Below are 14213 nucleotides of genomic sequence, written 5' to 3' on the forward strand. Positions count from 1 at the left end.
ACAAGCCAGTGAGGGAGGCAGTGCTAAGAGGATGATGTCCATTTAAGAGATGAGGAAATTAATGCCAGAAAAGTGGAGCAATTAATCCAGGATCCCCCAGATAGTGCCTGGTGGGGTCATGGTGTGAACCCAGCTCTTCTCTTCCTATGCGCTAACAGCCAAGCACGATGCCCACAAGTCCTCACTTGTACCCTCACTCTAGCCTTCTGCTGGGTATCATTTACATCCTCACCCAGACCCTCCAAAACCCAAATCACGCTTTGTTCAAATTCACCCTTCCTTTAAGGCATGAATGACCATCCATCCCAGTTAGCTTGGGATCGTTTCAGTTTACATGTCTTGTTCTGGGATAATTGGTAATAGCTCTCCCATTCACTCTTAAGTTTGGATGATAAATTATATGGTCACCGTATTTAAAGCCCCAGTTTCGTTCCTATGGGAAGCCTGGTAATGTCCAAATTCTTCAGTCATGGCATTCTTTTCTGACAGTCCATAGCACCAAGAGCCTGGCTGTGTTATTTAGCCCTCAGTCTATACCTTTGTGGCTACTATTTCTAAGGAGCTTGTCTTTCCTTCTACTCAAGAAACTGGGTCTTGAGTCCTGAAAGTATGGACTGTGTCTTACACCCCTGTTGCCCAGCTCGCCCCAACCTCATCTAGCAATGTGCCACGTAAACCTTCACTTCCAATGTGCGTGGTCATTGACTGACAGATTGTAAACACAAAGGCGAGAGGGCTGATCCTTATTTAGGGCAGCGATTCTTCGCCTGAGGTCCTTAGCTGGGCTTCTCAGAGTGTCTGTGGTCCACCTGACCCCTGGTCATGCAAAAATATATGTGTGTGCATTTTCTGGGAATAAGAAAGAGTACAAAGCTTTGTTTCCCATCATATCCTCAAAGGGCCTATGACCCCCCCAAATGCTAACAGCCTGACTTGGGGAGCTGGATCTTTTCTGCCAGCCAGAAGCCAACTTATGGGCGCCCTCATGCCTCTTCCTTCCTGGAGCTCTGAGGAATTCCAGGGTGTGGGCTCATTAATATTCTGAATGGCTCCTTGGATGTCAGGCAGGGAGCAGGCAGGCTGGTTGTCTTCACTCTGCCACCCGGGAAACTATAGTGGGGTGTGGGGGAGCGGGGGCATGTAGATATTACCCAGGGCCATGTGCTGGTGCTGGCTGGGCCATGGTTTGTGTCTCACCTGCTGGGCTGGGCCTTTGAGGCTTCAGAGCAGAGCAATTATGGAGACAGGGTGAGGTAGCAAGGAGATGTGGGTTGGAGTCCCACTTTTGTCACTAACTGTATAATTTTGGGAAATTAAAAAAAATCTGTGTAGCTCAGTTTCTGCATTTATAAAGCGCAGTTAATAAAACCAGCTACCTCAGAGGGTTATATTGAGGATTCAGTGAGATCAAACATGTAAAATACGTTCAGAACCTTGTACATAGTAAGCCCTGGATGTATCATAGCTGGTATTACCATTATTTTTAGGATAATGTGCTAATTCCTCTTGGCCTAACTCACAGACATCCCACCTCTACCACAAGCTGACCCACAGGTCCCTCCCCATGTGTGACCTGAAGGCCAGTGGGCAGGGCAGAAGAGACTCGAGCCCCCATCCTTGGGTTCCAAGGACCAAATGTCATTGGCATTTACCCAGTCTACTGTAGGCGCACACTGCTCTCCTTCCTAGGGGCATGGCTTCTTCAAGAGATGGGTCTTGAGGGTGAGATGGTTGGACAGTGGCCATGACTGTGTGTGTAAGGCCCTGGAGCTCAGTGCGTACAAGCAAAGGCCCCTGGGGCCACAGGACAGTTGTGGGACAGGAAGAAGAACCCTGGATGGGTGTCTGGTCCAGCCTGTGCTGCTAAGCTGCTGTGTGACCCCGGCTGAGTCACTGCCTACTCTAGGTCAGCTGCTTCATCTATAACGTAAGGGAAAATGGGAGTCGTAATTTTTCAGGTCTCTTTCAGCAATACATGTTTTGTGATTCTAGGTGATTAACAAAGATTTGAGAGTAATCAGTTTGAACAGCTGATGTTTAGATCAGAATGTTGGTTTTATTTTTGTGTTTGTTTTGTGGCTAGTTCTCCCTGCCCTACGTCCACACCCAACAGAGACTGAAGGGAGTTTCTTGAGGGCAGGTCTTGACTTGTTGTCCCCAGAGCTTGGCCCCAGACCAGAGCACGTAGTAGGCTCTCAGGAGCAGCTGAGTGGCACACACATGTCTTGACTCAAGACAGTATAGAGATTATTATTTTTTTGACTAAGGCAACTGCCTCCTCTCAACCCCACTGAAGGCAGAAGCAGAAGCCTGAGCATGTTACAACCAGAAAGACAGGGGTTAGAGCATAAGAAAAAATAAATTAGCTCCTTAGAGTTCTTAAGCCAGTTGAGACCCCAGAATTGTCTCTCTAACTGCCTCGTTGTGGATGAGGAAAGGGAAGTTTGTAGGAGATACGAATGAGTATTTCAAGGTCACCCAGAGACTCAAGGGCCCAGCGGGACCTGGACCCCAGCTCTCCTGATTCAGTGCCCTTCCTGCCACCCACGTCATCTCCAGGCTTCATCACTGTCACGATGGCATCAGGATATCCTTCCAGGGATGCCCTTAAGATGGGAGAGGCAAGGGAGCTAGAAGGGTTTTGAGGCTGAGGGCAAGTCCGTGGGACCTTCTGAAACTAGCTTCACATTGCAAACAGAATCTGTCTCGACTGTGGGGTCTGGAAGAGCATTTTAAATAAGCCAGAAGGCGGGCACGGCACCTTTGGCAATCATCCTGAAGCTGGTGGGTGTCTGCTTTTGCTGCCTAGCGATTCGGGGCCACCCTGCGCAGAGACGGGGAGGGCAGAAAGGGCTGCGGGTGGACCCATTCGCGTGTGGTCACAGGGCAGCTGCTTCACTTCATTCCAAAGGACAGAAGTATAATCCATATTCCATGTGCAGGCAGTTCATCCAAGCTGAAGAACAGCCTGTGATATTCCTGTCTTGTCTCTTTCTCCAGATTGTGAAAATTGTTAGAGGAAAACAAATGGGAATAGTTGTACATTTTGCTCTACGTTTCTGCCTCATTCAGAAACGCATCTCTCCTTCCCTGGGTGTCCAAATTCATCTTCTGTTGAATGGAGTCTTGAAAGTAGAGCTGGCCTTCTCTAGGCAGCTCTTGGATGGGGAGGGCAGGTGCTGAGAGGCATTTGTACCAACATATCTTGCTGTTGCTGGCTTGCCACTGTGTCTGATACTTGGACATTCCTTTGCAGTGAGCACTGCCCTCTTTGCCCGGTCCCCTTTGGAAACACAGCCTCTCTCAGGAGGCATGAAAGGCATCCTATGGTGCTATCCGTCAGGAGTTGGAGGACCACAGCCTGGGCTTGAGGTGCTTCTAGAAACTTCTAGAGACTTCTAGGAGTGCAGAGAGTGATAAAACTGGGCAAATCCCCAGAAACTTCTAAACCAGGAATGTGAAATACATGGCTCACGTGTGCGTCTGTCTCATCCTGCTTCCACAGCAGACGTATCACTAATTGAGTATTTATACTCCCCCCCTGTTGAGTCTGGATTCAGCCTCAGAATCCTCTGCATAGCCAGCTGATTGGAGGGGCCTGACCATTTTCTATCCCCGTTCTTTATCTGTTGTTAAGCGCGAACAAAATTGATGATTGCAATGCTGAGAAGCAAGAAAATAGAATCAGAAGTCCTGAGAAACATTTTCAGCGTCCCAGCATGACATGTGCACAGAAAGCAAAGGTAATGAAGAAATCCAGAAAATCAGGGCAGGAGGGGGAGTCTCCAAGAGACTGCTAAAATGGTTCAGTTTCATCCTTGTATATCTCACGTCCCCTTGTCAAATACAGAATCACTGGCTTCCCCTTTTTAACATAAACGCTAAGCAGCAAATAGAGCTTTTGTGCTATCAGGAATGACTATTCCATACTATTGCGTTTTTTTGTTTCGTTTTTCAAATTTCTGCATGACCTTCCATGTACGCCAAGAGCCACAGACACAATGCAGTGGCAGTCCAAACTTCAGGCGTGCTCTCCCTTTTCTTTTAAATAGCTCCGTCCCACCTGAAACTGATGCTGAAATCCCCTGTGAGGCTCCCATAAGATGGGGCAGCCATTGCCAGCCTCACCTGCTGCAGAGCTCTCTGGATGTCGATGCCCTGGCCCCAGGGCACAGCTGGGTTAGCCAGGCAGTCCCCAGCATTCCCCCGGCGAGAGATATCGATTCTCTGCCTCCGCAGGCTCTGGAAAGCCTCAGCCATCACCTTCACCCCATCGTAGGTGAGCGCAGAGGTGTACTAGTGGGAGGAACAGAGACAGTTAGGTGTCAGAGCGAGCTGACAGGGAGGCAGGTGGGAGCTGTATCTGGGAACGAGCTTCCCGGTGGTGAGGATGTCTGCAGTCGGCCAGGGATGGGGAGTGGGGGGCGGGGAAGGGGAGCAGCCGTGAGCCGGGAAGTGCCTGCCTCTTAGATGGGGGCTGCCGCTCCACCTCTCTAGCCAATATTGCCCTCCTGGATTGTGAGTTCAGTATTACTGCAGGTTGCGATGTTAGAAGAGAACTTTAGGATTTTGTGTTCAATCTTGCCATTTGAAAATGTTGGTTCAACTGGAAAAAGAATGCATAGACTAAATACAACACATCTGTATCTGTCTGATACAGTCCATGGAAAACCACTTGGTGTTCTCTGTGTTATAGTCATCAGTTGGGGGCCAAGAGGAACAGTTTACTCCACCATCCCTGGTGACAGTAAAAGAAAAATCCAAGAAGGGTCAACTCTAAATTATTTCCACATGTGGTTCACTCAAGTGGCAGGTTTACATTCTGCAAACTTTCCCCTTGTGCTTCATGCTAACCCTCAATTTTATCCCCCTCTCGCCTAAAAGCAGGTGAAAATGTTGAAACAAAAGCAGGATAACAATCCAGAACAACATTTCCTGGCGCTGGAACTCATGTCTGTCCTCATTAATTTGTCCTCAATGTCTAGCATGTTCTCTGGCGCATTCTAAGTTCACAGTAGAGTTGTAGAATGAATGTATATGTATTTTTCCAGGTCTTAACTTTGATTCTCTTGCTATTTTAAAAGTGTATACCTTATATTTTGTTATTTTTATAATCAGCTCCAATCTTTTGGAAATTGGGTGGGCTTTTCGCATATTAATGAATTAACTGCTGTGTGGTTTGCTCATTGCTTTAAAGCACATTTGTGATTTTTATTGCTTAAGCTCATATTGAAATAAGTTTTTATTTCTGAATTGCTAACTCAGTTTGAGCAAAAGTGGGATGAGAAGCATCTCGCTTAAGTGGCCTGCCATTAGCAAAAGGAAATTGACAAGTGGCAAGAGAAAGTTGCCAAGGATCCAGAGTTTGCCCTGGATAAACAAATTTAGCCTCAGAATCCTTCTCAGCACAGTGTTTCACACAGCCATTGCCAAACTGATGGATTTGATGTGGGAAAGAAAAATTATCCCCTATCCTTATTCTAAGCCATTATCAAATAGCAAACAATATAGATTTTGGCTGCAGGATTTAAAGCTGCCTTGCTGGGAAGTGAGAGACAGGTAGTCTGCATGATAATTGGTAGTAGGCTCTCTGAGAAGGAGATGTGCTGGTTATTGCTTAGTTAAATTTCTTTGATTTTTAGCTAGGTACGTGGCTGATTAGAAAAAGGGCCAGCTCCCTGCACAAATCTAGGAGGCTCAATCCATGAAGAAATAAATGCATCCCCCTGGAGCTGTGCAACGTGGTGGTCCTGCCCAGAGTAGAGACATCATTTTCCAGCTTCCCCTGTAGGTAGCTGGGATGGGTTTCTAAGATGTGGCCAATAGCATGTAAAGGGAAGATCTGTGTGTGACTTCTGGAAAGAGTTCTTATAGGAAGCAGTTTTGATTTTGATTTTCCTTTTCCCTTCCTGCTGGGTAGAATAGTGAGGTAATTGTTGGAGCCTCTGCAGCCATTTGGGGCTATAAGGTAGCAGCCATATGCTGAGGATAGCAGAACAAGAAGATAGAACAAGCCTCAGTGTTTGATGATTGTGAAGCCATTACACAAGCCCTGGGTTGCTGACTTCTGAATTCTGTTTGTATGAAAGAAAATCAAAATATTTATCTTGTTAAAACCATTGTCATTCTGGATTGTCCATACCCTCAGTCTTTATGGATACACTTTTTAACTTGTTCCTCTTAGGAAGTCTGTCCTTATCTAAAAGCTAACACTATCCAGGAATCTAGGGCCGGCACAGGGACCAGGTTGGTCCTTTGCTGCCTGCTTCCCATCCTCCTACCTTAGGTCTCTTCCAGTCCACCCGGGTGTGGTCCCGAGCATCACTGTTTTTCCACTGCTGCATGATCCTGGCCGGGATGGTGTCTGTGTAGTTCACCAACTGGAAACCTGTTACGTTTGCTCCACTCTCCTTGAATTTGTTTAAGTCAATGTCCATGAAACCCTGGGTGGAGAGGAAGGGAAAGAAGTCAGAATATGTTGCCTGGATACATCCATTTAACCATGTTACAGAATCACAGCCTTTTCCACCCAGTTCCTACTTAAGGTGAAACCGACTTAATGGAGAGACAGTTGTGTCTCCCTCCCTTCTGAATTCTGTTATCACGTAGTTTGTGCAGAGTTAGCACAGTGGTTAAGAGCCCTTGCTCAGGAGCCAGCCGTGCCTGGGTTGAAGGTTGGGCTCTGCTGCTCACAGCTGTGAGTTACTACCTTGGACCCAGTTCCCTGATGTTTTCTCGTACGAATAATGGAGGCTAGGAGGCGGGGGAGAAAAAGCAGTGCGACGATCCACGTCAAGTGCATGGTGCAGAGTGATCAGTAAATGGCGGCTGAGATTACTGAGACGACATAGATATGCAATAGAATAAAAAACAAAAGAGGGGGAGGTTTTCCTCTACCGTCACCACTCTCCACCCTCGTGACAGGAGAGGAATCTGAAGTCCGTCGGGGGCAAGCGCCTGAGGGCTCCCCAGTGTAACAGCGTGTCTGGAAGAGGCTGCATGCTGATATCCCTCCCCCTGTGCTCTTTCCCGTGCCGCAGCCGAGACCTTCTCTAGCCAGTGAGTCCTGATCAGTTTTCATATCAGCAAAGCATTTTTTATTGGGAAAAAGTTTCCTTCCCATCTGGTAAAGTTCATTGAAACTCAGGAAGCCTTCAATTTAGAAAGGAAACCCTGTATTTGTATAATATATTCCATAGTGTACAGTACTTCCAGATCTACGGCCGCATTTCACTTTATGGCTTTATAAGGTAGAAATTATATGTTTATTTGTCAGATAAAGAAATTGAGGCCAGAGTGGGAGAATCATCTTCACAGAGTCATTCAATGATTTAGTAGCAGAGAGGGGACCAGAACTAAGGTCTTCTGTAGGTCTTCGCTCACTTGCTCACTTGTCATTCAAGGAACATATCTGAGAACCTACAGTGTACTCTTCTAATAGTGAGAGAAACAACTTCCTTCTCTTACAAAGCTTACTTTCTAGTGGGAAACATAGGCCATAAACAAACAAACTGTTAGGTATAAAATAAGCTACAAGGATGTATTGTACAACACGGGGGAACAGAGCAAATATTTTATAAGACCTATAAATGGAGTAGAACCTTTAAAAGTTGTGAGTTACTGTATTGTACACCTATAACATAGAGTATTACACATCAACTATACTTCAGTTAAAGAAAAGTAAATATGTAGCACAGTGTCTAGAGCACAGTCCAGCAGAGTACACTCTGCAGTAGCTCTGAGTCCTCTGAAGGAAGATGAAGTGGGGAAAGAGGATGGGGGGAAGGGCAGTGCCAGGCCTTGGAGTCATGAGCCTCCCTGAGATGGTGGTGTCAGCACAGGGACCTGAGTGAAGTGAAGCCGTGTGAGTGAGCTCTGGGGAAATCTGGGGGAGAGCATTCTGGCTCAGAGGTCGGAGGATGTTTGGCATGTTCCAGAAAACGTTAGAAGGCTGGTGTGACTGTAGCATGGTGAGTTGAGTGAGAGAGAGGGCGGGAAATGCAGTCGGCAGCCCAGGGCTGGATCACATAAAGCGTTGTGATCCCCTGGGTTTCTTTTTAAGGTATAATTGGCGGCCCACTGCAGGAATTTGAGCAGGTATCATAAAGTCATTGCTGTCTGAGCTCCAACGCTTGGAGAAACTGCCAGACCCCTGGGGGTGAAATGGGGGAACGAGCAGGGGAAGCAGTTTGGTGGATTGAGGTTGGGGAGAGCCAAGGACTGGCAGCTGAGAGCCCGGAGCGCTGGCCCCAGCTCTGCCCGGGTCTCTTCATTTCTCACTGACTTGATCCAGTTTCCTTACCTAAAAGATCTAGTCATCAGTGACTTCATGACTCAAAGACATCCCACCCGCCCCATGCCTCTAAAGTTCTGCGGTTCTTTAGTATTTCTATTTTATAAACACACGAAGCTCAGTTCCGCCCCGAGCCTTTGCCTAGCTGTTCTCTCTGCCTGGAAGTGAGCTTTCCCTGGCTGACTCCTGCCCGTATTTTTGGATCTCAGCTAAAATGCACTATCTTCAGACAGCTCTTTCCTGACCCCTTATGTAAGATTCAATTCTTGCCCTGTGGTGGATGCTATTGATGCCCTGCTGATTTCCACTCCCCCAGCCCTTACACACTGATACTCCACTTTATATCCTAACTACAAATACCTATTACTTCACCTGCATGCAGGGTAAGCCAGACGTATCAGGGATTTCATTCACCTAGAGCAGCTCTCAGCCATTGACAGATGGGGAGTTCGTAGATAAATACTCCAGAATCCTCTTCCCTGGGTGGGGTAACCCCGAGGCATGCTCTACACCCAGGTCTAGAGCTTCCCCAAAGGATGGAGCTCCATAGCCCCGAGGGGTAACTGTCTTGGCTATGCACTTTTATCAGATGCCTGCTGTCCCTTCCCTACTTCACATCCCTGATTCCCTGCTGTTGTTTCTGGGATTCACATCCAAAGAAGCTGCTTGTACTTGAATTGCTGTCTTAAGACCTGCTTCTAGTAGAACCCAGTCAAATCACCCCCAACACCCAGTCCAGTCAGTTCCTTCTCAGTGTTCTGTTTATCACCAATTGAGGCGATCTCGTTTGCTCATTTATTCCCTTGTCCTCTCTCCTTGGGTTGGAATGTCAGCTCCATGAGGGCAGGGACCCTTTCCGTCTTGTTCACGGATGTATACTAGAACCTAGCACCTAGAACAATGCCTGGCACAGAGCAGGTGCTCAATATTTGTTGGGTGAATGAAAAATATTTGTTGGGTGAATGAATAAAAGCCAAAGATTTTCCTCGAGCAAGAATGCTTATTAGCTAAGGGGAAGTGTGATCACCAGGCAGTAAATGCCAGTGGATGATATTGTTTGAAAAGAGAAGCTCACGTTGGAAATATATTTTGTGATTAACTTTTCCCATAGCTACAGTTTACAGACATTCACAGGGGTCTACCGAACTGCACAGTTTCTAGCAAGCTTTTAGTACAGATGAAATCAGAATTAGGTTCACGTACCCAATAGGCATTCAAAGACGTTCTACTACCTAAGAGTACAACCATCCTACCCCTGGTTAAAAGCTAATGCACCGTTGAGAGACTTCCCATAATTTTTAGAGATCTTAAAAAGAACATCTTGTTCATAAAATAACTATTGAGAGAATAAAATGAAAGCAACCTCCTGCAGTCAAATTCTGTCGCTTGAAAATCTGTAACAAGCTCCCGGGCATTTTGTATTGACTGCCCACATCAATGCAATGGGGGCCATAGGAAATAGCAGAGTTTATTCAAACATAAATGCCACTCACCTCCATCATCAGAGTGTCTGACTACAAGGTTACTGGAACCAAATCTCAAGTTATATCTAATCAAACTGATGGGACCTCTAACTGAACTCCTTAGCTCCCCTGAGAAGGAAGGGACAAAGAATGATAAAATAAGCTCCTATCTGTGCTGTTAGGTAAAAGTCACAAAATGAGGGAATACTTTTTTTCTTTTTTACCACGTGAATATGTTTTCTTTTTAGTACTGTTAAAAAATAAAAATAGATCCTCAGATAATTTTGATATATGTTGTTGGGTCAAACTCATCTGTTAAGTCCCTGGAAAGTGTGGGAGGGAGTGGCAGTGGCAGAACAGGGAAGAGAAGTCATGGCATTGGTTGACTCTTTGATAGGGTCTGTTAAGGGAGCCCTGCTTAATTTGTTGTCTCTTGGCCTGGAATTAAAGAACACTGGCGCTGTTAAATGCTCTACTGAAATGCAGCTTCGGAAGCATTGCTCCTCAGGATGACAGAAATGACAACAATGGCAAGGCTGTCACTTCTTATGCATTATATAACTTCATCTATACAGCCTTTTGAGAATTACGAAGTTGTCATTTAAAACAGAAAAATGAAATAATCAGTCGAGAGTCACCCTTAGATTTATTAAACATTTCCCAAGCTCTTATCCTGAGCCAGACATTCTATTAAACGCTTTATATACATAATCCTGTTTAATCCCCCAAACAGCCCTGAGAGGTGAATATGCACAGTAGGCACCGGGTGCTCATTTGCATAAATGAGTGAGTATCTGTCCCAGTTTTATGTGTGAGGAGCTGAGGTCAGAGACCTTTGGAAACTCCCTTGAGGTCACCCAGCAAGCAAGGAATCCAGCTGTGGTCCAGCCATCAAATCTGTCTTCTTTGTCTGTGCTACACTGCTTTGCCAGTGGAGGAACGTAGGAGGCTAGCTTTAGGATGGCATTTCCATATTGCCCCAGACAGTGTGGCTGACAGTTAATAGCCTAGAACAGGTGTCTCACTCTGCCAAAGAGGGGCCTTCCGATACAGCTTTCTGTCTTAAAGCAACGTCTGTGGGAGAGCACAGTAGGTTTCTCTCCTTGACACCATGATGGTGGTTAGAGATCGGTTAGATGTTTCTCAAGCCTCCGATTTATACGAAGTCTGTTAGTGCCCACCTACCCCACGTTTATACCGGGAGTCGGCAAATTTTTCTTGATAAAGGGTCATACTGTGAATTTTTTAGGCTGGGGGGCCATGTGGTTTCTGTCGTAACTATTCAGTGTTGCTATTACGGCACGAGAGCCGTCCTAGACAGTAGAAAATGAATGAGCGTGGCTGTGTCCACTGAGACTTGAATTTCACATTATTTTCACACGTCATGAAGTATCACTTTTCATTTTTCTAATAATTAAAAAATGTAAAACCATTCTTAGCTCATGAGCCAAACAAAATCAGGTAGCAGTTGGATTTGACCCATGGGCCATAGTTTAGGTTTACGGACGCCTGAAGCAAAGATGCTGGCGATCAGGTCAAACCCGTCGTCGTCCAGAGAGGAGACTAGTGGCCTCGAGTTGTAGGCTGGCTAGAGGGGTAGCTGAGATTAGGATCTGTATTCCCTATGTACTCATCGTAGAAGGCAATGCAATGCTGACCAGTCATTTAAATAGAATGACTGGGGGAAAAAGTGCTCAATTAATTAAACTGGTTAATATAGTCATTCCATCTCTCATATCTCAGTGATAATTTTCAAAGGATTAGAATGAAAAGCCTTTTCAAATAATTATAATATCCTAAAGAGATGCTTAACAGTATAATTACATTAGACATGCTTTCATGTTGCTGTAACGATTTAGAAAATGCTTTGAGGATCACGAGGAAGCTCTGAGTTATCATTATGACTATTAATTATCACGTGTGCCTGGAAACGAAAGAACCTGATTATGTGTGCTTACTGGTTATTTAACCCCTCTGAGTCTTAGCTCTCTGGTCTTCAAAATGCGGATATAGTAGCACCTACATCATAGAACTGGAGCAAGATTTAAAAAAAAATACATAAAGCACTTAGAGCTGTGTCTGGCACATAGTAAGTGCTTAATGAATGTTATTATAATCATCAGTGATTGTGAATGTTATTATTATCATCACATTCACCATCATCATTATCACCGGGTCAGAAGAGGTTAGGTGTTGTTACAACTGCTTTGAAACCAGGCACTGGGTCAGGCAAGACACCTGAGCCAACAGGAGGCAGGTGTATAGAAACGTGGCTTTCAAAGGATAAAAAGCTTTATCTTCAAAGCCAGATTTCCTTTTTCTCTGGGGTTCTTTCCAGGGGTCACATACAAGCTATTCAGCCCTCACCGTCCTGCTTGGGCGGACACCGTTAAGGGGCCAAGGAGAAGGTTTTTTAACAAGACCTGGGATGCCTGAGAGAGCGCTCCCTCCATCTCCTCCCCTTGAGATCTAGAAGAGGTAAGATTAGAACAAATTGAAGAACTTGCACTTTATACTCTGAATGGCACAAGTTGAATGTGGCAAGTTTCCCCACATTGTCAGATAAATTCTTAGATGACAGCTCCGTAGAGAGGATAGTTATAGGGAAGTACAGTTTGAAAAGTCTGGTTCCATTAGAAATGCTTGAAAAAAGTGGGGATGTTCAACCTGAAAATAATGGAAGACTAAGAAGGGAAGTGAAGGATGTATTTGCATCCCAGAAGGGCTGTCGTGGGAAAGAGGTAGAAGATTTGTTCTCTAAGGTTCTGGAAGGCAGGCCAGCACCAACCAATGGACAGAAGTCATGGGATGCAGACTTTGGCTAAAATAATAGTGACAATAATAAGCACCGTGCCTAGCGTGTATCAGACCTGTACTGTGTAGTAGTAGACACCGTGCTGAGAGCTTTATTTGTATGATCTCGTTTAATCCCGGTGACAGTCCTGTGAAGCAGGTACTTTTATCATTCCCACATTGCAAATTAGAAAACTGAGTCTTAAATGAATGGAGTAGCTTCTGCCTCACATCACATAGAAAGTGAGGGGCAGAGACCATAGTCATAGCAAGTGACGAGACTCTGGGCTTCTTTTCTAGCCATTGTACATTCTGCCCCCTCAATGTTAGTCCCATCAGTCTGATTCATTTATCTTCTGTCCTGCAATGAAGCCCTTGCAATGGCCTGCATCTTTATACTAAGAAGGAATTAGCAGGTTTCTAGGAGACTCAGGTGTTAGTCTTCAGCTCCTTTAATGGGTGCTGGTCATTGGGATGTGAACCACAAAGCTCTTTATTTCTCTCTCTTGGGGTCTTTCCCGGCTTTCTCTCTGACTGCAGCCTTGCTTCTCATCTCCTTTAGACCTAGAAGACCGTGTGACCCTAGAGAGCAGGAACCTCGGTCCCCACGGTATCCACAGCCCAGTACCTGGAGCAGGCTGACTGCTTAATTCACACCAAGGGGTGAAACATATACAACAAATGTCTTCACTCACCCTTTTCATGGTTTTCTTGTAAGTTTCCATCCTGTCACCTGTCAGTCTCTCTGCTTTCATCTTGTGGACCAAAGAGGTCTTGTTATTGACTGTTTCTGTGTGTGTAGTATATTCTGAACTGGGTCATAAGTAGTGTCAGGAAAATAATTTTAGGGACAACTGCATAAGTTCTGTCCTGTCTTTGAACTTCATGAGCTGTCTACCCTAGGGTAGTGTTCTCACCTTCTCCAGGCACTAGATTATTGATCTGCAAAATGAGGGCATTGGCTAGATCAATGATCTTTCAAACTGTTGTCCCAGGCTGTAGGCATTTCAGAGGCTACCAAGTTGAATTAGTGGGAGGGCAGAAGGATGAGATTCTGGATTCCCACCCTCCCTCTTCCACCAAAGCAGCTCTGCTTTTTATCTGTTTTACATACTGGGGTTCTCCCCAAGATTCCATTTGAAACTAGAGCTTTAAACGAAAAAGTTTGGAAACTTCTGAGCCAGTCGATTTCTCTCTTAAGGGCTTTTCCAGCTTTGATCTACAATTCTGTGATCACACAGGTGCGTGCGCATGAATATGGATGTACACGAATTCATGGAATATTCCTGGGGTGAGGACTTTGTTGTGTCCTCAAATAACCATGTCTCTGCATAAGGTCTTCAGATTTTCCTATTCTAGCCACTTTAACCGACCGAAACTTGAATGCGTCCTTATCCTATATAATCCCTCATAACATAGGCTTATCTGGTTCCTGCCAAGTCAATAAGACATTGCAGCTGTGCTTAAAGCAGCCAAAACACCATTCGATTTGGGAAAAAAACACTAGTGTTAACTCTTACCCAAGTACATTTGAAACCAGGGAGGCGGGTACCTGTACGCTTGGATATCAGCAAACACGCAAACAGACCTATCCCCCGAACACAAGTCCACTGCTGACAGATTATTTAAAAAGGTAGTTGGGATCTCACAAACCAAATTCTCTC

General features: G+C 45.4%; 1 protein-coding gene across 3 annotated transcripts in view; it reads right to left on the reverse strand.

Annotated features, from left to right (window-relative positions):
* Positions 1–14213, reverse strand: part of GRIA1 (glutamate ionotropic receptor AMPA type subunit 1) — a 302566-nt gene that overhangs the window by 108139 nt on the left and 180214 nt on the right. For all 3 annotated transcript variants that reach the window (XM_024760130.1, XM_024760133.1, XM_024760131.1), the window contains 2 exons: positions 6282–6443; positions 4129–4296 (listed from right to left, as the gene is read on the reverse strand). In XM_024760130.1, coding sequence (XP_024615898.1) covers positions 4129–4296; positions 6282–6443 — 330 coding nt within the window. The remainder of the gene's footprint in view (positions 1–4128; positions 4297–6281; positions 6444–14213) is intronic.

The sequence above is a fragment of the Neophocaena asiaeorientalis genome, unplaced genomic scaffold, assembly GCF_003031525.2.
Source record: "Neophocaena asiaeorientalis asiaeorientalis breed wild unplaced genomic scaffold, Neophocaena_asiaeorientalis_V1.1 scaffold336, whole genome shotgun sequence".
Taxonomy (NCBI): Eukaryota; Metazoa; Chordata; class Mammalia; order Artiodactyla; family Phocoenidae; genus Neophocaena; species Neophocaena asiaeorientalis.